General features: G+C 46.3%; 1 protein-coding gene across 1 annotated transcript in view; it reads right to left on the bottom strand.

Moving 5' to 3' along the window:
* Eepd1 (endonuclease/exonuclease/phosphatase family domain containing 1) overlaps positions 1-20922 on the bottom strand; it is a 105516-nt gene extending 84594 nt beyond the window's left edge. The window contains exons 1-2 of the mRNA XM_036192968.1: positions 20589-20922; positions 19170-20200 (exon numbers count right to left, since the gene is read on the bottom strand). Of these exons, the coding sequence (XP_036048861.1) occupies positions 19170-20047 (878 nt within the window). The 5' untranslated portion in view covers positions 20048-20200; positions 20589-20922. The remainder of the gene's footprint in view (positions 1-19169; positions 20201-20588) is intronic.
* Between the last annotated feature and the right edge of the window lie 6471 nt (positions 20923-27393).

The raw sequence follows: 27393 nt of genomic DNA, 5'->3' as shown, positions 1-27393 counted from the left end.
TCTCGGGAACCCTTAATTTTTTGCTGTTGCTCTTAGCAATATTAGAAAAGGAAGGACAGATGGGGCAAGGCTGTGCTGTCGGTCTGCAGTTTCTCCTGCTCCTGATGGAGAGTGGAAGGAAGAACAAATGAACACCAGATACAAAAATAAATGCACTTACAATTCCATAAAGAGGGAAGACTGAAACCCCATTCAACCTGAGCATAGCCTAACTCTGTTGCCATGTGTGTCTTTTATATAACCATATCCCCCCTCATTAGCTTACAAATTCCTCTACAAAGGAGGATGGCTCCCTGTGAGAATGGGGGTGTCCTGGATACGGTCAATCAACGCTTTGCAGAGTAACAGCTGGCTCCTGAGTACTCTCTCTTAGCCCCGTGCAAGAAAGCATTTCTACCATGGAACCAGGAGATGCCAAGACCAGAGGCAGAAAAGATCTTCCCCATGACAAGCACTATCCACTTCATGCAAAGGCCAAGGGCCCTTTCCCAGGCACAGTCAAATCCTAAAAGCCAGAAAGGAGTTTTCTCTTGAATAAAGAGCCATTGAGAGAAGAGCTCTAGACTTTAGCATTCTCTTTTGCTTTGGATTTGCATGGGTTCACTGTACATGGTACTGACTTTCATAAAGATATTTTCATATGAGTAGATAACTTGGGGAGACACAAGGAGAGGTATAAATAAATTTATTCATTTATCCTAAATGAATAAATCACACCCAGGACCAAGACTTCTCCTTGACAGCAAATGAAACAGGTCCATCCTTTCAGAGATGGCTTATTTTTCTGGTCACTGGATATTGTGCCAGGTACCACTGGTGTTGTGACTCATGTGCAGAATGTGAGTCATTATGGTAATGACAATACCTAAGGACTTGGGGGGCAGGGGCACAAAACTGGAAAAGTCTAAAATCGGACCAGGCTATAAGGAAAAACTGGAGATGGCAGGAGAAAGGCAATTAAGAAACGGGGAGAAGTCTGACTGGCAGAAACAGACAGCTCAAAGATGGGGGACAGTGAAGGGTTCAGTGTCATGGAGGTCAGCACAGGGAAACTGGAACACACACACACACACACACACACACACACACACACACACACACACACACACCACACAGCATATGGGAACCTTCCTAAAGCAATGCTCTCAGGAACACTGGGGCTTTCGGCTTTCGTTCTGGAAGCCCCACTCTGATGGCAGCGTGTGGATCTGTGAGTAAGGCTCCACAGTGAGCCTGAACTAGGAAACCAGGGCCACAAACAGGGACAAGGAGGAAAGTGACAATGTCAAGGGATGCTGACCAAATACTTTACAATTAATTCCACTGAGTTGACACAACACCATCTTGTTTTCCTAAAGATGATCCCTGGAGGCTACAATGACTTATTTTACATACAGTGCCTGTTGAAAAGACTAATCAAGCAAGGAGACATAAAAGCAGCTGACTTGTAGAAGACACCATTAAAGCAGACAGCAATGACTTTACATGGAGGAGGACCCACCCACTGCAGTGCATAAGTGATAGCTGTGTGACCTTTACCACGGTTGTCCCCAAACCTCCCTGTGCCCATCTGCAGCTGATCCCTGCTCTCACTCCCAGCCCCGATCTCCGACCCACTCTCTGTCTATAAAAACATGCAATAACAGCTTAAGTCAAAGCACATTAAATCATGCTCAGACTTTATTCTTGCCCATCAAAGACATGCAAAGTACCAAAGAGCTACTTCAGACTAGGCAGCACTATTTTCAGTATGTACAACTCCATACCATATGCCATTTCCAACCATCTTTTTCCTCACTGGCAATGATTCATTTGGTGTTTTGGCATTAGGCATTTAGTTTGGAGCATATTTATACTAAGAGTCAAACACATATCAAATTAATATGATCCAAAGTCAAATAGAGTATCTTTTAAATTTCAGGTGTTCCTTTACACACAAAACTAGGAAAACATTATTCTGAAAAACACTTTGGTTGATATAATCCCTGCAGAGGCTGACACATACTAATTCTTCAGTATTTTAAACCCTACAAACATTCTGCTGTGGAAAACTACAATAGAGATGGCTCAGAGCATCGGAACTGAGGTCATCTTGCTGAGACATCCACTGGGCCTCCATAAGCTGATGTTTCCTACCTTAAAAGGTAGCACAGAGGGAAATACACACACACACACACACACACACACACACACACACACACACACACATACGCGCACGCGCACGCGCACACGCGCACGCGCACGCGCACGCACACGCACACGCACACACAACCTGTCCTTCCAAACTCCTGCCCTTTCTCAGAGGGAAAGATTATCTCCAGGCTTCTCCTCTCCAATACTCACTGTCTTCCAAGTTATTCGACACTCCCTCCCACAAAACCTGGAAGGCCTTACATCACTTTTCCTAGGAGGCTTTCTTCAGGCCTTTGCTTAGTTTCCTTGCCTCCTCACACCCCTAGCCCAGCCCAGCCTCATAATCGGCAAGGTAGACCAGTAGTCCCCAGTTCCCCCTCTACAGAGTATCCCCCTCTAGGATAGCAGAGGCACTCTGGCCTCACCTCCTCATTTCTGCCTTCTACTCTGCCTGTGTCTCTGTCACCATCCCTAGTCCCATGCCTCTCACATCCCCATGTCTCAAAAACACAAGAGCCGACCACCATTGCCTCCTGGCTTGCCCTGTAAGAGGCTGCCCACATGTACGCTTCAATGTCACAGAGACACAGCAGGTGCTCCCTCAGAACTTCTCCCCTGACACCTCCTCCTTCCCTGTCCAGTTGAGGGCCCAGGTCCATAACCTCTGCATTGGGGTTCTCTTTGCGGATTGCCTCCCCTCTCCTACAGCCAAGGAAAATCACTCAGGTAATGTTAGAGTTCCCACACCACTCCTTGTGCCATTAAAACAGTTTTAAAGCACTGGCATGGACCAGTGCTGCCCTGGGGGACATTGCTTTGGAGATTTCTCTCTAGAAATCCTGGATTATCACAAGTGGGTCCTTGTGGTATCTAGTGACAGGAAGACAAAGTTTCATTAAATATCTTATAAAACATGAGCCAGTCCTACCACAAAGAATGAGCTGCCCCAAAATATCAAGAGAATGTGAATTACAATCATTTCAATATGAGAAGTAAAATTTAAGAAATCAGCTGATAGAATCGAGGCCAATAGAGCCCGCCATAAATGCCCAGCCTTCTTCACCTGCAAGGGCCAGTGTCGCACTGCCAATTCGTTCAGTGTTAGTATTCATTTTCTTTTGTTTTGTTTTTAAAGAAAATGCCAAACTTCAAGAATGCATTTGTATTTGAGGAAGCCTGCCACCTCTGGTGCAAGTGGCCCTGCCTGTGCATGGTCTGCACACAGGAAAGCACACAAGCCCGCATGCCTGTGAAAGGGATCACTTGACAAAGAGAAGGCCAACATGGAGGTCATAAATAGCACGCAGAAGGCCCTACAACTGATGAGCCAGCAGCAAACAGTCCCATGACCATCCATGGGTTGTTGGCAGTGAACAGAGCCCAGTAATGGGAGCAGGGAGGCAGGCTGACACTGATAAATAATGTCAGATGATAAAAAATGTCCACACAGGATTTTGCTTTTCTTTTCATGGTGAGCCTCCCCTGCCCCCACATACTCCCTGAGCTCAAGCCTGGAGCAGCACATCTTTTACCAGTGTGGTGTGTTGTTCTCCCCCATAAGAAAGTGGTTCTCAACCTTCCTGATGCTGTGATCCTTTAATACAGTTCTTCGTGTTGTGATGACCCCAACCATAAAAACTATTTTCATTGCTACTTCATAACTGTAATTTTGCTACTGTTATGAATCATAATGTAAATATCTGATATGCAGGATATCTGATATGTGACCCCCATGAAAGGGTCATGACCCCCAAAGGGGTCAAGACCCGCCATGTTGAGAACCACTGCTATAAGACTTCACTTAAGGAAAGGTGTCCTTGACTAAAGAGAGTTTTAAAAGCACTGTCCAGGATCTGGAGCTATAGCTCAGGGACAGATGATCCTGGGATATGTCCCTAATACCTTAAATAAATAGATGCATTGTCCAGGGCCTGTGGATCAGCGGACATCCACCAAGGTTTACAGCTGCAAGAAACAAGAGCGAGCACTGGCTGGCTCAAAGAGGCACCACTGCACAGGACCCTCCAAGGGCAGTCCTACATGCTACAGTTCTCGACACCCCCACTCCCTGCCACCAGCCATCCGGTCAATGCTCTGTGCGCAAGACCTCCATCCTACGGCAACTGTCCCTACAGCCAAATGGAGCTCTTCACAGTCCCTATGCTTTTGGATAGGTGCCACTGTCCCTCAATTCCAGATCAGCAGGGACACACTCACTGTGCTGGGCAAAGGAGCTTCATCAGTGCTTGTCTGGCCATTACCTCCATGATGAATGCTGTCCACCAAGTCTCCTTAGGAAGGGGCTTTCTCAAGCTCTGAGGGAATTCAAAAGAACAGCACCAAGGTAGAAGACACAATGACCTCAAGAGCAGGAGCCCAAGCATTGTTCACGTGGCTTTATGTTTTGAAAGTTTCACACAAAACTCCAGTGTTCTACAAAGACAAAAAAAGAACACTGCACTGCACAGTCTGGCCTTGAACTACACAAAGAGCCAAAGTCAATGTCCCTGGCTCCAGCGGCCACCAGGCCACTAGACAGCAAGAGACAGTCCCTGCTTCCACCTGGGTTGCATCAATAGTAAATCAGATGCCAGGTGCCACCAGGCCCTAAAACAAGCTGCAGAGGAGGGCCTGCAAACAATTAGTCAGAAGGCAGAATCCTGCCAACTGCACACAGGTTCCCCCAACTACACTTACTCACCGAGAAAGTAAAGGAAGCAGAGGTGTAATTAGCACTAAAGATAAAGATCTATTTTTAAAGACAGACTTATTTATAGCTCTCACATAGCCAGACACTCTGTGGGTGGAGACATATACAAATATATGTCCATGGTCAGACACACACAAACGTAAGGACACAAGACAAAACAGGTTTATAAAGTAGGCCTCCATTAATGGATCCCATTTGAACCATGAAAGATTATTTCAAAGGTTGCTGATCTCAAGTTGGACCTGTAATAAAGCCCGACTCATTGCTATATTTATTTTGCACAAATAAAATTGGGTTAAATTATACGTATTTGTAATTTAGACACACTGTTTTTGGTCTCTTTGTTTGAAGCCAGTAGCATATGTTTTGGCTTCTCCGATAGGTCCATTAGCATCTGTGCATCTAGTCATACCACAAAAAAAAAGGTCATACATCTAGTCAAAAAAAAAGAAAAAAAAAAACCTGGAAAAATCTAAGGTTTAGAGTATAAACAAAAATAAATAAACAAATACATTTGTTTCTTAGCATGAGAGGATGGAAAGATGGCTCAGTCAATAAAGTGCCAGGCAGATATGGGGACCTGAGTTCAAACCCCCAGCATGCATGTCAAAAGCTGGGCATGGTGGTACACACCTATAACCACAGCACTGAGAAGGAGGGGCAGAGATGGATAGACCCCTGAAGTACCCTGGGCAACAGGCCCAGCAGACTCCATGAGCTTCAGTTTTGGTGAGAGGCCTTGTCTAGTTAAACCAAAGTAGAGAGCAACCAAAGAAAGAAACCTAACATCCATGTATGGTGTGCACATGCACATATGTGCACAAAAAGACACTAACACCTACATACACCACACACAAACACACACAAAACTAAAATCAGAACTTTCTGAAACATACAAACAGGGAGAAGAGTAAAATTAACTGAAATGGCATACGAGATAAATACGAAGTAGACAGAAATGAGGCCTTCAAATGTATGAGAGACCGTCCCAAAAGTTGTGATCACCTGGTCTCTATTTCTAATGAGGAGGGCTTTAGAAAACTAGTCCTGAATTACAAATGGTTTGGATATGTCCCCACAAGTTAGATGTTAAGAACTTCACACTTAGTGAAAGGTGTTGGGTCGAATAGCAGGTGAGGAGGCCAAAGAGTTTTGCCCTCAGGAAGGGGTTGCGGTCATTACTGTGGGAGTGCATTGGCTATCAAGAGAGCAGGGTTCTTTTTCTTTAAACTATGTGTATGTGTCATTGTGTCCGTTGTTGGAACCCCTGGAGCTCAAGTCACAATGGATTCTGAGGCACCTGCTGTGGGTAGAACTGAACTCAGGCCCCTGGGTTCTCCCAGATGGATAAGATGCTGAGCACCTTTTCCTACCACGAAGAAAATTATTCCAGATTGTGTCCTGATGCAGTGACGCCATGCTAAGCAGCAAGAAAGAGGAGAAGTAAAGCAGTCGGTGCAGTTATCTTTTTTCTTTTTTCCCCTGCTTAGCAGTAAGCTTGAAATTGCATGCTCCTAACCCCGAGTTCAATTCTCAGCACCCACATGGCAGCTCACAAAAAGGATGTACATTAGGGAGATGCCTGGGATGATGAGGACAATTAGACACTAGGACAGACCTCCATGAGACATAGGAGTCGGGGCTTCGTCAATGTGGCAGATGAGGAGTGAGCAAACTGCTGCTGAGTGCAAAGCCTTCGGAAGAAAGTACTTTTGTGATTCACGTTATCGTAATTCCCACTGGGGTGTCTAAGGCCATGTAAGTCTCTCTTTACACTGAGAGTCTCTGGGGGGGCATGAAGAAGAAGTGGCATTTTAAACACAAAAGCAAAGGGAAGCAGAGCTCTGCTGATGACAGGGTCCCATGAAGTAAAGAGGATGACTCAGCTTGCCACAGCTGGGGTTCAGAGGGATCAGGAAATGAACACGTTGTATGTAATTTCATCTGTGCATGATGGCTTGGCCAGTTTCCTGTAGCAGGTGCTGCTGCAAGGCACTGGAACTGCAGGTCCTGTAGTGAGATTCCAGAAGTTCACTTCTGACCACAGTCCTTGGCATACCGTGCATTGCATTCTGGCTTCAGATAAATGCGTTAAACTCCCATCCAAAACACATAACTTAAATGTGAAGTTGGAGGACACTCAGAACCTCTGAAGGACTCTGCTAAAAGCCCAGCTCAGACACACTACTCCAGCCAGAATCAGCCAAGACCTTCCCAGGTGGAGGTTTGTTTTTGTAGGCTGTTGAGTACTTCCTCCTATTACAAAGAAACTATTCCAGATTATGTCCTTGTGCAAAGACTCCATGGCTACGTGGCAAGAAAGAGGAGAAGACATGCCATCAATGCAGTACCTTTTATTCAGGTTAGCAATACATTAGAAAACAACCTATCCCAGAAGAGATGTAAACGGCCAATAAGCTTGAGAAGATGCTAAGCATCACTGATTGTTAGGGAAATGGAACCCAAACCTTGATCACACTGTTCCACACCCAATAGAATGGCTATGATCAAAAATCAAAAACAGTAATACGTGTGGATAGGAATGTGGAAAACATGAGCCTTCATTCACTGCTGATAAGAACATAGAAATGATTTAGCTGCTCTAGAAAAGAGTCTGGTGGTTCTTCAAAATGTTAAACATAAAATTAACTTTGACCCAGCGAACCTGACTCTCTGTAGATAGTCAAGAGCACCAAAACCACCCTCCATTTAAAAATGTCTTCACGTATGTTCATAACTGCCAAAAGATAGAAAAAAATAACAAGTATCCACCAATATAGCGAAATATTACTCAGCTCACAAGAAAAAAAATGGAATGCTAACACACGTGACATCATAGCGCAAGCCTGAAACACACAAAATGCAATGAGTCTAATACAGAGAGCCAAGTGTCCACAAGAAGAAAGTCCAGGCAATACGAAGTGACGGCTAGGGCATATGGAGTCTTCATGAGATGGTGAACACGCTCAGGAATTAGATGGGTGGGAGTCAGACAACCTTGTACACATAATAAAAACCACCTAACGGTCACTTCTCAGTGGTGAGCAGCATGGCCTGGAAATCATATTCCAATTACAAGAACAAAGCCAGCCACCACACAGCCCAGCACTGCTGGCCTCACTGTGACAGACAAAGTGACTTCCTGCACACCATTTGTCAACCACCTTGAGCTCCCTCCCAGACACAGGGTGCCACCTCACAACCCATACTGTCTTTCCAGCCCCTCCAGGTATAGAATTGTCCCCTTCTTGACCTCCCATGTCCTCTCAACATTTACAGAACCTCTAACTCTCTTTATAAAGGAGACTGGGCCAGCTTCCTACTCACCAACCAAGTGACTCTCTGCAAGTTTGCTGAAATTCTGCAAGGAAGACCTTGAGTATATGATGGACATACTGTACCCACTTGTCAGTATGAGAATAAAGTTAGTTACTGAATATAAAATGCTTACAGTGGTACTGAAATAATAAATGTGACCAAGCACATATTCTTGCCATGAATCTCTTAGTGCTGCTGAGCCAAAACTATGCTCCTGAACATAGCTCCTACCTTCATGAAACCTTCAGTCTAGGAGGGTGAATACATGCAGTTGCAATACAGGGCCTGCTGTAGGAGGGGAGATCTGGGTGGGAGCACTTAACTGGGCAGTTAATAACAAAAGTCAGCTTGCATTGGCTCTACCACGGACACTCTGGATCTCACTGAAGGCCTAAAGGACACAGAGTTCGAAACAACAGACAGACACTTAATCCTACCTGAAGTTAGTGACTAGGGCCTGGCAAGCTCATGTGCCAAAATTACCTGGGGCTAAGAGCAAGCGCCAAAGTTGGCAGACTGAAGGCAGCTGCCTGGGAGTAGAGATGGACCACAAGGCTTCAGGGCATTGATGGATTTCCAGAGGGATGTCTAGGCTGGTGCCTCTGAAGGGCAACGCAGAGAAAACTAACCCCAGGTCCCAAAAGACCGTAAGAAAGCTGTCCTCATGTCAGAGGTCAGTGCCCCCCCAGTAACTGGATGCCAGCTTCAATCTGTGCACTGAATACCTTGAAATTTTTCACCAGAAAAATTCAGAGATGTGTCTTCTTCACAAATGGCCAAGAAGGGAAACACTGGTCAGTTCCTCCTAAATTATCTTCTTATACACTGAATGGTATCCCCTTAAACTTCACATGTTAAGTCCTAATCCATAGTTCCTCACAATGTGACTATCTGAAGTTAAAAGTCTGTAAAGAGGTAAAGGCAAAATGAACCATCATCCAATATGACTGGTGTCCTCACCAGGAGAGGACATTGTGATTTGGATAGGTAGAAGGGCCATGTAAAAACACTGACAGATGAGGGTCAGTTACAAAGCAGTGACCTGGCCACGGGTAAAACATAAAACACAGTCAACACCTAAATCCCTGGCTGTGGGTACTTGACTCCAGCATAGAGACAATGAATTTCAGTTGTTTAGACCTCCCAGTTCACAGAACTTTATCATGGCAACCCTCTTGACTAGAACACACCCTATCTACAAAAATATTGCTGCCCCTTCTCAAAATTCCAGGAACTTGGCAGAAAATAGAGATCACTTTTCTTCCTAGTGGAAAAAGCCTCAGAATAGAAGAGACTTCTACGATTCTGAAGAAATGTATACATCTAAGTATACAATGTTTTCCAAAAAAATGATCAATCAACATATCATACACAAATACCCTTCAGCCCTCCTCCTTCCCTTCCTTCCTCTTTCTTCTTTGATTTTTATTACGGGAGAGAGGCAGGCCTTAAGACAAGATGTGTCTCACCATGGAGCACAGAATCCCTGGACCCAATCCTGCTTCTGGCTCCATAGTGCTGGAACTATAGTACTCCACCTTCCTGGCCCTAACACAATAGTTCTGATGAACACAAACACTGTATCTGATCCCAGTGTGGTGGCTCACATTTTTAATCCCAGCATTCAGGAGCTAGAAGCAGGCAGAATTTGAAGCCAGCCAGATCTAAATAGAGAGTTCTAGGCCATCCAGGACTACATAGTGAGACCCTGTTTCAAAAAAAAAAAAATGTAAATAAAAAATACTATATCTGAAATCGGAACTTATGGATAACCTTGCAATCTTGCCTCCCATTCATCCTCCAGGTTATTTCTGTGTCTTGGTTTGTTTGGCTAATGTCAAGAAATCCTTGCTTTTCGTAGGTAAGTGGTTGCATATGGTGACATTTTGAACCATCACCTTAGATACTTTTCAATTAAGTTTACTCCAGAATTAGAAAGATAAAAATGTTTCTAAGTCAAAACTAGCAATATCTAACAATGGCTTATATTTTTATTATAACTGTGTATTCATCAAAACTACCACAATACAAGGTCATGAATAACCATCATGTTGCCCACTATTTGGCTGTGTCCAGTTCACAGGTACTGAAATGCTCCCCTTGGTGACCGAGAGATATCACACATATTCCATATTTTAAAAAGTTAAACTTTAAATTCAATTCAGAAAATTTAAAAAGGCTGTGTGAACTTTAAAACTCAGAAAAAATATTTTATAAGGCATCAAATCCAACCTTCCTTCTTAAAAATCCATCCCAGCTCAGAATAATTCACAGGTTTCATAAACAGTATATTTTAAAAGGGTGGTCCTCAACCTTCCTGATGCCCTTTAATACAGTTCCTCATGTTGTGGTGACCCCCAACCATAAAATTATTCCGTTGCTACTTCATAACTGTAATTTTGATACTGTTATGAATCATAATGTAAATACCTGATATGTGTCCCTGTGAAAGGGCCGTTCAACCTCCCTCGAAAGGGGTCATGACTCACAGGCTGAGAGCCACCGTTTTAAAACCTGTTGACCAATACAAGTTTTAAGTCAAAGAAAATAAAGTTCACTGCTATTTACCTTTCTGAGGGCTGCAACAATGCATTTAGGAAGAATTGGTGCACTGGCGCAATCAACTTGTTGAGTTTATAACTAGCCACATCTTTTGAGTCACCTCTGAAGGAAAATCATGATGAGCCAAAACCTTCAGTTACTGCCAAGAGTCAGCAACCTCCCTACCCTGTTTAAGACAGAGTCCATGTAGCTCATGTTGACCTCAATCAAATTCACAATTTTCTTGCCTCTGCTGAAATGAGAGGTATGTACCACCATATCTGGCTAATGTATTTTGAGGTTCATCTGTAGGTACTAGTAATTTTTATACACATAACAGATGAGGTTTGGTTTTGTTCTGTTTTGTTTTAAGCAACTTCAACTCAAAAGACCTGTTCCCTTTCTGTCTATGCAGACTGAGGAGACCCATTGCACACTGAACATTCCTTGACCGGGTCAGCCATGCCTATGAGAATCCTGTTCTTACCGGAAGCCAACTATATCCATCCCTAGACTGTTAATGCCAGTTGCACACATTATGACCACCTCCTAAAATGTGACACCAACTCCTGAACAAGAAATGTGAACAGAAAGAAAAGTTGCTCCTAAGAAAATGAAGATGAATATTTGGAAGGCTTCTTCTATAAATGCAAATTATGTAAGAAATTGATGTCAAAAAAGGTGCAGGCAAGATAACTATAAAAGACTCAAAAGTCATTTTAAAAAACCCACAGTGCTCCACACCCAGTTTGCTTCGCAAATGTCCTTGCTCCACTTTGAAGATGCAAAGGTCAGAGCAAACACATGCACTCACTGGCATGATGACATTACTAAGTATCCACACACTGAAAGAACTCAGAGCAGAGTGAGTAGGAGCTGCTGGTTCAGACACAGGCTGTGATGAGGATTACTGAACTTACAGGCACTTTCTAACTACCAAATTTAGACACTAACTGCTGAGACCATAATTCACAGTCCACTATGAAAAGCCATGTGACCCTAACAGAGGTCTCAGCTTCCCTGAGCAATCCCCTTTATGTCCATCAGACAGGGACAAAGACGATGGCCACAGGTGACACTGGCTGGGCTCAGGTCTCAGCCCCAGCACATCCAGTGTTATCTGTTTTTGTTCTTGGCATATGCAGAGCTACCAAAGAGACAAAAGCCCCAGCACATGCAGTAGGGAGACGGCATGGAGTATTTTACAATTTAAAGTGAGACTTGAAGGTTTAAGACTGGAGATCACTTTATGCCATTTGTTAAGAGCAAATGGCAAAATGGCACTCGGATCTGCCACTGCAGCAATGCCTACCAAGAAGGGAAAAGAGGAAATGGAGTTGACAGCAAGAAGGCCAAGAAAGCCAATCATTGTTTCAGACCACAGTTGTTTACTTTTTCTTCTTCTTAAAATAACAGAAAATGAAATGGTGCCATTTGCAGAAAAATGGATGGAACTGGATGGAGATCACTGTGTCAAGAGAAACAAGCCAACTCATGTTTCCTCTCCAATGGAATCTAGATAGTTTTTTAGAGATGTGACTTTGTAGAAAGGGACAGTTTGGGAAACAGCCATGGAGGGACAAGAGAATAATGGTGGGTGGCAAATGTGAACACGTACATTACACATGCATGAAAGTATCATGCTGAAACTGGTTATTTAATAAAAAATAATAATAATAATAACTGTTAATTTCTTTAAAAGGCGTTTTTAAAAATGTAAGTTGGACTGGATTTGCTCACACAGCTTCAGGAGAGGTTGCCTTTGAACCAGTTATTAGATCAATACCATAAACTACCTTAAACTGCCCTCTTAGATGCCATGCTTTTAGCCTGAATTGAGAAAGACAAAGTACCAATGTGCCCTTCAATGCTGAACCAGCAAAGATTACAAAGCTGAGACCAGAAGGATGCAGGAGACACAGACAAGAGGGCAGCGTTCCCCTGGTGAAGCACTCCATTTCAGGACTTTACAGCAGCCTCGCAATCAAAGGCCCAGCCTAACAGCTTAATCAGGTAATGGCCTGACCAAAATAGAATCCTCAGGAAACACAGGCTGGTTGGGAAGAAGCACAAACCAACATTAGTTAGAGAACCGTAGAAAGAAGAAAGAAAAACAAAACAAAACAAAAAACGGGTTTCTTTATATGAGACTTTGAAGGACTCCAGACTTCTTTTGCATGACATGTTTATTTTAGGACACCCTCCACAGGCTCCCAGCCACCAACATCCATGTGTGTGGCAGCTATCCATCACAACACCACAATAACTGTGATCCAGAATAAGGTCTGAGAGCCTTACTTGGAGTAAAGCGAGGAAACTTTCACCCAGCATTTTTGTGGTATCTCCTCACTGTCCTGATGCGAAGAGGGTTAGGGTTAGAGTTTAGGATCCCACCTCGTTATCCCTAGAGCACATAGATGAGGTATCTGTGATGAGTGAATACAACTTCAGTGAAATGCATCATTTTATTTGCCACTAGCAAAGATTCTTAAGGAATTATGGATTAAGACACTTGTTTATCTTTGCTGTTGTTACTTGGTTTTCTTTCATGTGTTTGGTTTTTTGGGGTTTTTTTGTTTTTTGTTTTTTGGTTTTTGTTTTTTGTTTTTAAACTGGGTCTCTCTATATAGGCCTGGCTGTCCTAGAACTTTCTATGTAGACCAGGGACTGTCATTGAACTCACAGAGATCTGCCTGCCTCTGCTTCCCTAGTGCTGAAATTAAAGGTGTGCTACCACAAAAGGCTCAAAGAATTATGATAAAGGCATCTGCTTTTGATGTTAATTATTGGTACCTTATTCTAGAAGAAACTTTCTATGTCTATGTATTATACATTACAAGCCCAGAGAGAGCCCAGCTTGGCCCTTTCAGCCCTTGGCTCTACCAGAAAGTGAAGGCATGGAGGGGCTGCTAACTATTAGCCCCAATTGTTCCCACATCTCTCCCTGTCCAATGCTAACTCCTTCCCAGTGAGCTTGTTCCCAGATTGGTCCTTACTGACCCCGAAGGCTGTGGTTTGCACATACCCTCTGGAACCAAGCAAACTGGTAGGTACCCTTCCCAGTGAGCTTGTTCCCAGATTGGTCCTTACTGACCCCGAAGGCTGTGGTTTGCACATACCCTCTGGAACCAAGCAAACTGGTAGGTACCCTGTGCTCTTTGGCCTCTCGGGACTATCCACCTCCTCTCTCCCATTGCACATTGCCTTGATAACCACCTGTCAGGTTCCTATCTCCTTTCAAGACTGTCAGTTCCCTCAACACAGGGCATGTCTCTGTGCCACTCACCTCACAGAGGAATAAGCTTAGAGTAAGTTCAATCAACAAGGATACAAATTTACATAAATACCTTCTGATGAAAAGTTACCTATAATCCCTAAGCATGACTTTGTTCTACATGTCATTGATGCTAAAAGCATGTATGGCCTTACCAGATACCACAAACTGCTATGGGTACCCAAAACCCTCCCCCGTGTCCAGAGTGCAGTGTACATAGGAAGAAGTAAGGTCAGAGAGTTGTGTCCTGTTCACACAGTGCAGAAACATACCAGCTGGCCCCAGAATTTCTGAAATGTCCCTCAGCCTAGATTCCAAGAATTTCAAAGGGTTTCAAACAAGTCACCACCCAGTCATCAGACCATCCCAAACACAGACAAATCCCTTCAGTTTTTACCTCTAAATCAGTCCTTCATCTCCCCAGTCACTACACTTGAAGCAACAACAACCTCTTCTACATCTCCCAGAACTCAACCCATTCAGGCTGCAGCAGCCTCTGCTGCTGCCCCAGACTTTCCACACCTGGCCTCCTGCCATCCTCCAGCATCTGGACAAGGCCTCCTCTGACCACCCCCCCCCCACCTTATCTAAACAAGCTTCCCTTTGCCTCATCTCCATCGTCTTCAGCCTTTGCACCTACCTGAAGTTAGGTACCTGTGTGCTGACACGCTTATCTCCCTACCCAGAAGGGAAGTTCCAGCAAAGCCAGGGCTTTGCTGGAAAGATCAGAGAAAGCTTAAAAAAAAAAAAAAAAAAAAAAAAAACTCTTGAACGAATGTTTAGTCACCTGGAAAAATCAACAGTATCAGACCTCCACAGGACCTTGACATTAGACCCCAAAGAAATTCAACCTTTCTGAAAAACAAACATAACTCTTTTCCTTTCTGTGAAATAACCCTGAGTGATTGATACCCACACTGAGACCTCCCTTGACTCACCCCACCTTCTTACAAATCCACAACAGTCTTCGTGCAGACCACCCTTCTGTCTGGAAATGACCCAGAATTCCTTGGCTCTGCAAACAGGAACTCCACCTTGGAGTGGAGCCCAAGGTCTCAAACTCATACTTAGGGCCAAGCAGAGAGGCCTTGACGTCCTCTGAATTTGCTGCACACATCTGGCTACCACCCCATCCTTTGGAGGAACAAAAGCAGGAAAAGTCACCGAGGCCTCCTGAGGCTGAGACAGTTTCAGGGACTTTAGTGAAGCCATCCTTCTCCCGAACCCCTGATGCTTGACCCGAGACAGGGAGGAAACAATGAATTGTGGTCTTGGGTCAGAAACAGGACATGGAAGGACATATTGAATTTAGTAAAATACCCACTGACTCCTGGCTTTGAAATCAGACAAATGCCTAGCTTCAAATCCTGGCTCCAGCATCTTATTTCTGAAGGAAGGCTGCTGGGATACCACCTCAACCCTCTGAGCCTCTGGTTCCACAGCTATCAAAAGAGATATCAAGTGTCTACTTTAAGAGGATTGTTGAGCAGTTCTGCCCCTGGATATTATATTTGGCTCATCTACCTACTCTTCAATTCCCCAACATGAGCCAATTATTCATATGGAAAAAATACAATCAGATACCAAATCAGTCTTTATGAGTTAGCAAAAAAAAAAAAAAAAAAAGCGACTGACATTTACATAATTCTGTCATGGAGGTGAGCCAAGCTGATCCCTGAATTGTGTTTATACATGTACACAGCAAGTGAACATTCAATGTGTATTTTTCAGTGAATGAGTCGAATGACAAGATGAAATCTATCTACATTGATCCCACTGATCAAGGCTGGCAGACTAAAACCTGTTGCCAGTGGGTTTTGTTTTCAGTACATGTTGCAGGCACTAATCTACCTGCGCTTTGCCGGAGAAGACTCGGCAAGAAATAAGGTTGAAACCCTTAAGAAGCTAACTACTTTGACACTCGTTTCCGGCTGATACAGAATGTGGTGAAAACAGGCAAGTGGGATGCTAAATCTCCTTATTTCTTTTGGAGATTATCTGTCAGCTCTTCCCTTGCAGTTACCGTCAGAAACCAAAGGAATTCTTTAAGATAGAATGATTACTCAGCAATAAATAAGCAAAGCCGGAAGGATCCTTCCTCATGCTGACTGTCACCGAATTTGGCAAGGATCTTTAGCAGAAGCATGCCTCTGTCAGTCTTGCTCCATGAATACTGAAGGAGGAAGAACATTGCCTAAGACCAAAGGTTGGCAAATGAATCTGATGAAACCGTCAGTGCACGGGCACGTACCACAGCATGGTGTCCCCGAAGGCTCCTGGCGACTGTAGGAATCTAGCTCTGAGAGGTCCTACCTTAGGCTTCTCATGCAAAACACAGTTTCTTCCGGCTCAGACATGTCCCTCTATCAAACTGGCAGCATATCAGGGCAATAAAGATTCCAGTTCCCACACAGGTAACTTTTCTCTAAGGAAATGCACATCCTCGAGCAAACTCACTGAAAGGAAGCTAAGAGATAGCCATGCCCGCTGCAAAACTGCCCAAGGCTTGCTTTATAATGCCTTTATAATGGATTTAACACCTGTGACTGGCAAAGGAGTTGGCAAATACCTTTGGTCCAGTACAGCGTGGGGCCCTTAACCAAGAAGCAGCGTGCAGGTTGCTGTGCCTAAGTAAATATCACGCTTGCAAAGAGCACGCTATAAAGTCAGCTGGTCTTGCTCCCTCTTCCAGGTTAGTTGCAAATGAGCTGTTTCAGAGGCAAGTGGCCTAACTCCCATCTCTTGTTTCCTAGCCCAAAAGTTGGAGAATCTCTAACAAAAGTAACTAAATATTCCCTACTTTCCATAGTTCCCGGGGCAATCAAATGGATGAGGGAGCTGTTGGACAACATGAAGACACACACTAAACTCAGGGCACTCTTCCACTACACATAGCCACATATGAGAATCAGAACCACCTGGAAAACTCCCTGCCCCTACTCTTGCTCACACTAAATATGCTTCCTGTAATGAACGAAGGGAGCTCCTGGGGTGTTGAGAAACTTCTGTGAATCAGTATGAACACACAGCTCTTGGAGCATGGGCACTGCCACCTGTCCTTAAGGACTCTGTGACAGCTTCTGGTGCCCTAGGACAGCGACACAGGCAAATCACCCCCCCCCCAGCTCTGCACGGATCATGCTCTAAGCCTATTACTTAGGTTTTACCAGACACTAACTATGTGCTAAGATTCCTCAGAATACTGACTGCCCTGTGATCAGGCCAAAAGAGTCACTAACTCAGAGGACATACATGTATCCTGGTGTGAGAATTCGGTGGGAATGGAGGTCACCTTCCCATTGCTTATTACAAGTGTCCCTTCGATACCTTGGGTTTGGGTGAACTTGCCTGAAGTCAGCAGCTAAGTGTCTTCAATATTTTAAGAAATCCAAAAAAAAACAAACAGAACAAAAACCCCAAAGACTCCACACCGGACGAAATCTGTTACTGCCCCTCTCCAAGCAACCCCGGGTGGCTCCATGCTTGATACAGAGCCAGGCCAGCTGCCTGAGGAGCTCCTGCATATCTGGGACCACAGACCCCATGTCCAGGTCTCACCCTCCCACCTTCCACTCTCCATGTTCCTATGTCCTAGAAACTGATAAGGTCCTCAATTCCTGACCAGACTGAACGTTATGGAAACAAATAACTTCAGGGATGACCAGGACAAATCAAAGGCCGGGAAACAAAGTAATGAAAACACTCAACACAAATCCACTACATGGGGAGGGTCTTAAAAAAGAAACTCAGAAGTACAGAGATGGCCCAACCCAGGTGCTTCTCAAGCTCTGGAAGACACCAGAAGCGTGCGGGGGGGGGGGGGGGGGGGGGATGATCTGACACTCAGGGCTTCCTAGGGAATGGTCCAGGGGCCACATGCCAATAAACGCTGATGAAATAAATGGACAAGGGCTACCCAGGCTGTGGTCCCACTAAGAGCCTTCAGACCCTGACTCACTCCTCTCTTTACTTCACCCTGGGCCTTAGGAAAGCCCCTGATGAATTCAGCAATGGTGTGCCGGCCACCATCCCCACTGGCAGCTGTGAAGGGGCAGTGTTAGCAATCCCACCCTGATGGGGCTGTGAACAAGTTTGCAGAATGAATGAGCTAGGGTGGCAAACAGACAATAAAGCCTGGCCAGGGGAAGAGCACCTGGCGGTCTCCTGGTCCTGATCCTGAGGACTGCCCTTATCTACCACGCAGTCTCTCCCCTAGGTGATAAGACTGTGCCATGGGACAGTGCCAAGAAAATGCTGTGACCTGCTTTTCCCCTCACTAATTTGTCCTGATGACCTGCCACAATACACTGATTTCCCACTGAGAGTTCACATCTCGCTTCCAGACACCAAGCTACCACCTTGCCAAGCAGCTCAGCCTCCCCAAAGGAAGGTAGCAAGGACCCACTGGCACTGCACCCCAGACCCCTGAAGATCGGGATCCGAGGATTTCTGACCCAGAGGGGAGCTAACGGCATTACACTGCACACTATTTTACAAACTGCAGGAGTTCCTGCCACGATGTACTGTTCTGCTGTGTGGGGGATTAGCAGATGTTCCTACAGCAGGGATTGTGTGACTATTAGAAGCATTCTCTCCCACTGGCCCCACCTGGCAGTTTTTCCTCCTTGAGTTCAGAAGCAACAATCTGCCCAGTACCCACACCTGAACTGGCCTATTCTAGCTACAGGACAGGAGAAGGAGCATGCTAAAGGCCAAGTTCAGGTTCAGCAAGGAAAAGGAAGCACCGAGTGCTCTGTTCACAGCACCCTGACAAATACAGCGTATGTGTTTACAAATACGACAGCTCTATGCATCCAAACAGGTGTATTTGATGGGAAAAACATGACTTTCCTTCCCATTAATACAACTTTTAAAAACTCGTTTTGTTTTGTTTTTTTCTTACATGCAAAATTATACCTCAAGTTCCCAAACTGAATCCCTAAATCAGTTTAAACTCTGTGGAGCCCCATGAACCAACTACCTTCCAAAGCAGATCCTACACCCACATGGCCTCCACTTAGGAGGGGTCCACTGCATGGCCATCAGCTCTAGGTGAGAACACTGGCTGGGACCTCAGGAGCATGGATTAACGGCTCCCTTCCCCTTGAAGGATCCACTCATGTGTGTCCTCAGAGGAGGCCATGCCAGCCAGCTGTCTTTACTTCCAGCACCCTTGGTGGTTCCTGTCCTCACCTGTTTTCCAGAAGCGTCATGCACACCACCTCTCGGACTCCAGGGTTGTTGGCCTTCTCCACAGAGCAGCCTTGCAAGTTCCAGGTGGCCAACCTGAACACAGGCCGTCCATCCCTCATCCCTCCGAAGGCCTCCACCGAGGGCCTCATAGAGATCATCTGTGTGGGCCCCCCTGGTGGCAGGTCCAAGTCCTCGCTCTGCAGGCTCAGAGAGGTGGGACTGGGGTGAGGCTTTGCAGTAAAGGTAAGACCTCCGTTGGTGTGGGTAGATGGGGGCCTGGACCTCTCTGCGAACACCTGCTGTCTTATTCTGTCCAGGAAGGCGGCATTGATTCCATCCATCCTCACCAGGTCCTCAACACTGCGGAAAGGACCGTGTTCCCGGCGGTAGTCCACGATGCTGACAGCCATCTTCTCCGTGAGGCCTCGGACACTCATGAGCTGAGCTAGGGTGGCTGTGTTGATATTGACTCGGGGAGTGAGGGGCACAGTGGTGGCCAGGTGATGAGGCTGCTGTTCAGCCAGCAGGTCCCGTCTCAGGGAACTCGGAGAGTGCTGGGCAGAGTTACCCTTGCTGCTCACACAGATCTCAAACTTGACCTGTTCCAGTTTGGTGGCCCCTACCCCACTGACCAGCGCTAGATCTTCCACCTTCTTGAAGCCACCAATATATTCTCGGTACTCCACAATGCTTCTGGCCACTGCACGTGTCACCCCAGGCAGGGTCATCAGCTCCTCCTCAGTGGCAGTGTTGATGTTTAGCCGCTCCTGATTCACCAGGATGTTGCTGAAGTTGCAGGCTGCACTGAATTTACGGTTATGGGACAGATCCGAGGGGTCTCTGGGGATAGAGCGATGGCAGCCGAGGGTGCTCCCCATGGCCAACCAACACAGAACAACTCTGGATAGAGAAGCCCGGGAGCCTTTATAAGCACAAAAGAATGGAAGGTGGCAGGACTTACGGATCGAGGAAGTTGCTGCAGACAAACATCAAATCTTCCATGGCTAATGTTCAAAATTTTGCTGGGCCACCTAGAAATTGACATGGAAATTGATTGAAGTTAATCAACCCTTAGCACTCCTGTAGTGTTATAAGTTCATAACTAGTCGGGGACAGGTCAATTCCTGAAAATGCAGACGCTGTGAAGCTGCCCCCGGTTTTCCTCGGATTATTTATCACACAGGGTCCAAAAAGGGAAGAGAGCTATCCCCACTAGTCCCATGCCTCTCCGCTCTGGCAGCAAAGGAGCCACCTCCTCACTTCAGACACCCCCACCGGAGCTCCTGCAGACAGACAAGTAGACCGAAGCCCTTCTGCGCCCAAGGCACTGGAACTTGGGGACTCAGAGCTGAGCAAGCGGGCGCAGACACCCAGCAGGGGCTCAGGGACCCACCCCCGGCCCTCCGATCCCCGCCCCACCTCTCCACCGCTCTGCTGGGGTCGGTCCCCGGTCCCCCGTGGCTCGCCGCGCGCGGTCCCGGCTCCTTGTGCGGGGGAAACTCTCCTTGCTGCTCTCCCGGGGCAAGCAGGGCTTGCTCATAAGCCGCAGGAGCGGCGGCGAAATTCGGCCCCCGAAGCTGCACCAAGACTTGCGGCGTCGCCCCTGCGTTGATCCCGGCAAAGTCCGGCGCCCAAATAGGGCGCGAGGGCCGGTGGAGCGCGTCCTGAGCCCCTCGCCGCGCAGCAGCAGCGCTGCGAGCCGTGGGTGTCACAGCCAAAGTCGGGGATCGCCCGCCCGCGCCTCCGCTGCACGGCCACGCCTCCTCCGCGCCAACTCCGCCTCCCGCCTCCCCACGCAGGGGCGGAGCGCCAGCGCCAGGGGGCGGGGCCATTGAAACCTGGTGGGCGGGGCTTAGCGGCTGGGCGGGCAGTAGGGATGGCTCACGGAGTTTGTGAGCCCGTCTGCTTTTCTGAAAGCTAGGCTCTTAAAGAACTCTGTTTTTGTTGGGTGGAGCTGTTTAAGGCCGCCTGGGGCAAGCTGAAGTCTTTCTGGTGAGGTTGCCCAGCAAGTCCAAGGCTCCTGAAAGTCTCCGACAGGGGATCAAACGGGATCTACCTCAACCTTTCCTCTACTCAGAAAGACCTCACATTGATCCGGGAATGCCTGGGAACCACGTGTCACTGGAACGGGGCTTGCCTCCTGCGAGTTCACAAACGTTGTACATATGCTGCTATTTGCAGATTTAGCTCTCAGAGAAAATGAGGGCATGTTTCTGTTAAGTATTAAATCTAATCACTAAAACGGAAGGAAACGATCCTGGGAAGTTCAGGCTTCTTTCCAAAAAGTTTTTGGATCACATTGTGAAATGATAATTTAGTTAAAGATTAAAGGGCCTGATGTGTTACAATGGATACCTGAAGCAGGAGTATTTGGTTAAACAAACCCTGCAGTGTGTCAGTGATATGGGGACACTTTGGGTACTTTGACCCAGGGCCGTTAGTGACCCCTGAAAGAATAGATCTTAACCCAACCATCTGTCTGAGGCTTTTGATTTGAATGCCAGCAGAAGGCATTCAGATGTGAAGTGAGTGGCAGCCCAGCCTTGGTGAAATGCTACAGATGTTAGGACCCTCACTACTACAAGGAAAGGACACCCCAGTCAGATGAGCTTAAACAAAAGGGGGGGGTGTCCTGGTTCCTGGGGAGTAGTTATGGAACCCACCTTACCTCAAGCAGGCCTGCATCCTCACCAGCGGCCTGGGCTAACCTGACTCCCTCCAATCTGCTGCTAATTTTCTCTCTGTAGGCTTCATTCTCAGGCATGCTGATCTCACTTGACAAGCATGCCCAGAGGAAAAAAAAAAAAGAAGGGAGAGAGGAAAAAAGAAATGGAGGCAACAGGTAGATGAAGAGGAATGCACGCGATACACCTGGACAAATGTGCACATCCCAAGATGGAAGTTTCCAATGATCAATGACCAAACTGGTGAAAACACAGAACAAATGAACTGTCCACACGTCACCATGGGAGCTGAAGTTGTCACAACCTCTTTCCAGCTCGGCTTGACAGTACCTTGAAAGTTAAAGGGGCCCTTGCACTACAACTCAGCCACTCCACTTACAGGTGCTTACCAAAGAGAAACGAAAAGACAAAGCCCCAAATCCTCTACAAGGGTGTTTGTGGGCTCCTTGTAGTCAAAGATTGACAACCTCAAGTCCATCTGTTTAGGTTTGGCCTCAGTTTGTCACGCAGTGGTTCAAGTGTTGGGAGTCAGCCCTCAGGGTGGTGATGGACTTTCAAGTTTTAGATGTCACTTCTTTAGAGGTCACTGAGATGCCAGCTGTTGAAGGGAGCAAGGAGCTGGTTGAAGGACCCCGAGTCAGCCGTTGGAGGGGGTTATTATAATAAAATCAGTTCTGGCTCTTCCTCTTGCTGTGGCTCCCAGTCTCTGGATTACCCTCTTCTGCTATTGTGATGCCATGTGTTGGGGGTCTTGCCGAGGGGACAGCCATGCCAGCACTATTCCCTGATGGCTCCAAAACTGTGCACCAAATAAACCTCTTCTTCACAAGTACCTCACTCCAGGTATTTCATGATAGCAACAGAAAACAAGAATGCAGTAAAAAAAAAAAGAAAAAAAAATCATTTCTGAAATATTTTTGAGCAATAAAAGCGAACTATTTAACCAAAGCAACAACAACAGAAAAGAAAGTCAGTTCACTGCATGAAAGAAGCCAGGTAAAAAGAGAACATGCTGCATGATTCATATATACGCCAGAAATCAGAAACTGTCCATATGCAGACAATGTACTGTGGGGATGGAGGGAGGGGGGAACCAACTAAAAAGGGCATAAAGTACTTCCAAGGTGGGTGGTTGAAATATTGCTTGAGATGTGCTCGTTGCATATGTCAGACACAATAAAATGGTATGTTTTAAATATACTGTTTAATGTAACTAAATTATACGTCAATAAACTTGGGCAAATCTTCAAAAAATAATTCTACAGGAATACCTTTTTAACTTAAAAGAAGAGATGAAAATGGGGTAGGGCAAGGTAAGCCAGGATTGAGAGAAGGCTGGCAATGGAAAAGGCTGAGAGGAGAGAAGACATTAAGTCATCAGCTACCAGAAGAGCAGTACACACTACTCAGAAAGGTCCAAGAAACAGGAAAACAGCCTGTGTGATGGCCTAGCAACAAATTAGACTTCCCAGAATCAGCACTGACGTGAAGAAGTCAGTTGAGGGTTTATTATAGAAGGAACAAAAGTTTAAATGAATTTTCTTGATGCTCCAAGGACTAGAATTCTAGCCGACCATTGAGTTACATGAAGATGGCAGAGGTTGTATCATTTCAGCCAAATGCCTTTGCCCCTTATAACATAGTTCGCATTTACGGCCTCATCAGAGAGGACCAGGTCAATGGCTTTTCACTTTTTAGTCAGCGGTTTCAATGATAAAGAGTGGTGAGGGAGATGTGGTGGAAGTTAAGAGGTAAAGCATCTGTCGATCTTCAGTTTCAATACCATGGTGGAAGCACTCTTAGATGTCAGTGAGTCCAATTCTCATTTCTTCTATTCCCAGAGCCCTTGGCACCAGGGATATAGATGAGAAGTTAGGAAGAGTCCCGCATGTTAAAATAAAGAGGAGCAAAATGGGACATGACTATAAAATAATGATCATATATACTCTAATGGACTTCCCAGGGAAGTGAGGCTTAATATAAGACTTGAAAGTCATGAGGAAACAATGTCTCAACCCACAGACTCCCAGTCCATTCAAAGCAAAAGCAATCCCCACTTGCCAAATCAATAACATCCAAGCAGGCTACTGACGGGCACCTTGGCATCAACCTTACGCATTGGCCAAGACGGATGTTGTTCTGAAGAGCAGTGTATCAAAGCAATGACTCCTATCTGTGTGACCTCCACAGTAGATTTGTCCCTGTGTACTAATGTGCTCCCTGTGTTTGGAACTGATGAAAGTCCAGGCATCGTCAGGGCTCTGGAACTTCCTGTGTCAGGTCTGCCTTGTGGCAAGTCATGTCATGGGGTGGCAGAGACTGACCACTGATAGATACCTGGACAGTGTCAACAGAAGTTCCTGTGGCCTTCATACCTGGTTGTGGTCATTCATCTTAAACTCCACCTAGCAACAAAGGCCCTGTCCTGACTGGCTGGTTTTCTGTGTCAACTTGACACAAGCTAGAGTCATCTGAGAGGAAGGAGCCTCAGCTGAGGAAATGCCTCCATGAGATCCAGCTGGAAGGCATTTTCACAATTAATGATCAGTTGGGGAGGGCCCAGCCCACTGTGGGTGGTGCCATCCCTGAGCTTCTGGTCCTGGATTCTTTAAGAAAGCAGGCTGAGCAAGCCATGTAGAGCAAGTCAGTAAGCAGCCTCACTCCGTGGCCTTTCCAACAGCTCCTGCCTCCAGGATCCTGTCCTGTTAGAGTTCCTGTCCTGTCTTCCTTTGGTGATGAACAGCAATGTGGAAGTGTAAACTCAATAAGTCCTCTCCTCCCCAACTTGCTTTGGTCATGGTGCTTCATCACAGCAATAGAAATATTAACTAAGAGAGGCCCCCACATCTCTTGAGTGTCTAGTGCTCTGCCACAGCCCAACCTGAGGAGACTGTGCCTGTTGTTCTAGAAAGCTAGCCTCTCAGAGTCCTCTTCACCACATACTTCTCCTTATACTGTGGAACCTAGATGGCATACTGGAGGCATCTAGCTCATCTACTTGGAGAGGCCACATGGAGGAGAATCAAGGCAGTCCAGCCCACTCACCTCCCAGGCTCAGCTCTGCAAGTGAGGCCTCTGGAACCTTCACCCAGTCCAGCTACAGCAGATGTGCCCATAGGAGGAGCCCAGTAGAGACACAAGGGCAGAAAAGCTACCCAGCAGTGTCCAGGGACCCATAGATTATGAGAGAGGACAGAGGTCAGAAGTCAGTGCATATCACAGTGGCCCCTCAGCATTCTCCTCACACAGTCTGTGTCCTGGGCTTGTTTCCCAGCAAGAAGAGAGTAGCAAGGCTCCCAGTGCAGCTCTATTCACACACATCAGCATCTGTCCCCCTTCTCTCCAGGTATTGGTTTCCTTTGGGGGTGTTTTTGTTTGTTTTTCAGTTTGGACACAAGATGATTTTCAAGAGCTCAAGGACTTCCCCTTGACAAGTTGCTTATGATAGTTCAGTGACAGCTGTATCTGTCTGAAAAGTGTGTTAGCTCTTAGATAAGAACCATAGATTTGTCCATTACTGTGTGTTGTGTTTTCTACAGGACACAGACATGGAACAGAATACAGAGAGGACATGAGGGGAAGGGGAGAAACAGAAGCAGTTCAGTCTCCGAAGTCCCCAGACCAGGCAGCCTCTCTCCTCTGTTCCTGGGCAGCTCCTTGTGGCTGAGTGTGCACCTTCAGGCAGTACTTCTGAGGGCCACAGAGCAGCTAGGTGTCTGTCAACCAGCCCTGGCTGAACTAATCCCTGGCCATTTGTACACCTCCCAGTTCCACTGTGTGTGGCAGTCTCAGCCAGGTTGGTCAGGTGTGCACTGTTGTGTGGGCCTCCTGCTCTCTCCACCCCAGCTGTCAGCATCTAATCCACACCTGTTGTTTGTACCATCTTGGGTTGAGTTTTGTCCACATCTTTCTGCTATTTACAGATTACAGAGGGGGCTGTTTGGCCTGCCCACCAGCTTTTGTGTTCACCATGGTGTCGCTGCTCTGCATCGACCTTCATGCCTCCTTCATAGCTGACATGAAACACAACTCTTCCCAGGGAAGGTGGCAAACCTCTTAGTGGCCCCTGTGGCCCTGGCTATGGTCAGAGGAAGAGCCTGGGGTCACCACAAGTAGTATATTCTTCTGGTCCCAGCTACAGAATGCAGGAAATGGGTCTGTCTGTGTTTCTACCAATGGTGCTGCTGTGTGGTTGTGGGGAGGTCATAATGCCTGGCTGGGGCCCGTTATGCATTATCTCTGTGTCTTGCCTCGGTGGAAAATTAGCAGATGTTTTAACTGTCCTGCTGACATTCTGCCCTGAGTTTGGGCTCAGGCTCTGGATTTCTGTGTTGCGTTGTTGTTGTTGTGACCCCTCTCATGAAGAACTGAGGTAGACTGACAGACATACTGAAACTCGGCTGCTTGGGGTTTCTAGCAATGCTGTGTGCTTCCTTAAGAGGTGGGGAAGGAGCACAGATAACAGTGGAATTGTGTCAGGTGGGTGCAAGCATCTGAGTGGGCAGCACCTCTTCCTACCTGTAAAATAAGCCCTGCATCGTCTCTTCTGTGTAAACCACGGACACCGTTGGTTCAGTTTTCCGGTTTCTTTACTGTGACTATATGGAGTGAGTACATGTGACACTTTACTTCCTCATCTAGGCCATGTCATCCATAGATCCCTCTTGCCTCCTCCAAAAGCCACTCCTGATGGCTAAGGATGAGGCAGTTTTTTAGGATGACTGAACACTCCCTGGACAAAGAATACAGAAACTAGTGTAATTGCTAGTTAAGGACATCTTCAGTTTGATGAGCACTGCCAGACTACTTCCCAAAGCGGCTGTGCTGTTTTACTTCCACCGGCAGTAGGTGAGAGTTCCTGCTTTTTACGTGGCATGAAGGACTTGGAGTTTGGCTGTTCTCATAATTGCGCAGTGGCATCTTACTGTAGTTTTAATTCATAGCTTGCTGGTGAAATGTGACATGGAGCATTTTGTCTTCCTGTTGCCATTGTGTCTCTTCTTTGGTTGACCTTTGAAAGCTTTTTAAAATTCTGGCACATACGGAAGCAAGGGGTCAGCCTCAATGCCGTTCTTCAGAGCCATTCACTCACTTGGACCTGAGGCTTGCTGACTCAGTTAGGCTGTCTGGTCAGCAAGTACCCAGGATGTGCCTGCCCCTGCCTCCTCAGCTCTGGGATTACAGGCACATGTCACCATGCTTTTCTAGTGGGTGCTGGGGGCAAAACTCTGATCTTCATGCTTGGGCACCAGGCCGTTTACTGACTGAACAATCTCCCCAGGCCCTTAATAAGATTTTTTAATCAGTTTTGCATTTCCCTTTTCCAAGTTGTAAGAGCTCTTTGTACATTTTACATAATAGTCCTTTATCAGACAGGTCTTTTGCAAATAGATTTTTCCAGTCTGTGCCTTGTCTTCTCATTCTTTTGTTGGTGCTTTTTGGAAAGTTTTTCATCTTAAACAAGTCCATCTTATCATTTGTTTCTTTCAGAGATTGTACCTAAAAGGTCACCACCAATCCCCAAATTGTTTAGATGTCTC

Source organism: Onychomys torridus, chromosome 7 (assembly GCF_903995425.1).
Source record: "Onychomys torridus chromosome 7, mOncTor1.1, whole genome shotgun sequence".
NCBI classification, from domain to species: Eukaryota; Metazoa; Chordata; class Mammalia; order Rodentia; family Cricetidae; genus Onychomys; species Onychomys torridus.
Note: the sequence above shows the minus strand (reverse complement) of the source record. Positions and strands in the feature narration are given on the sequence as shown.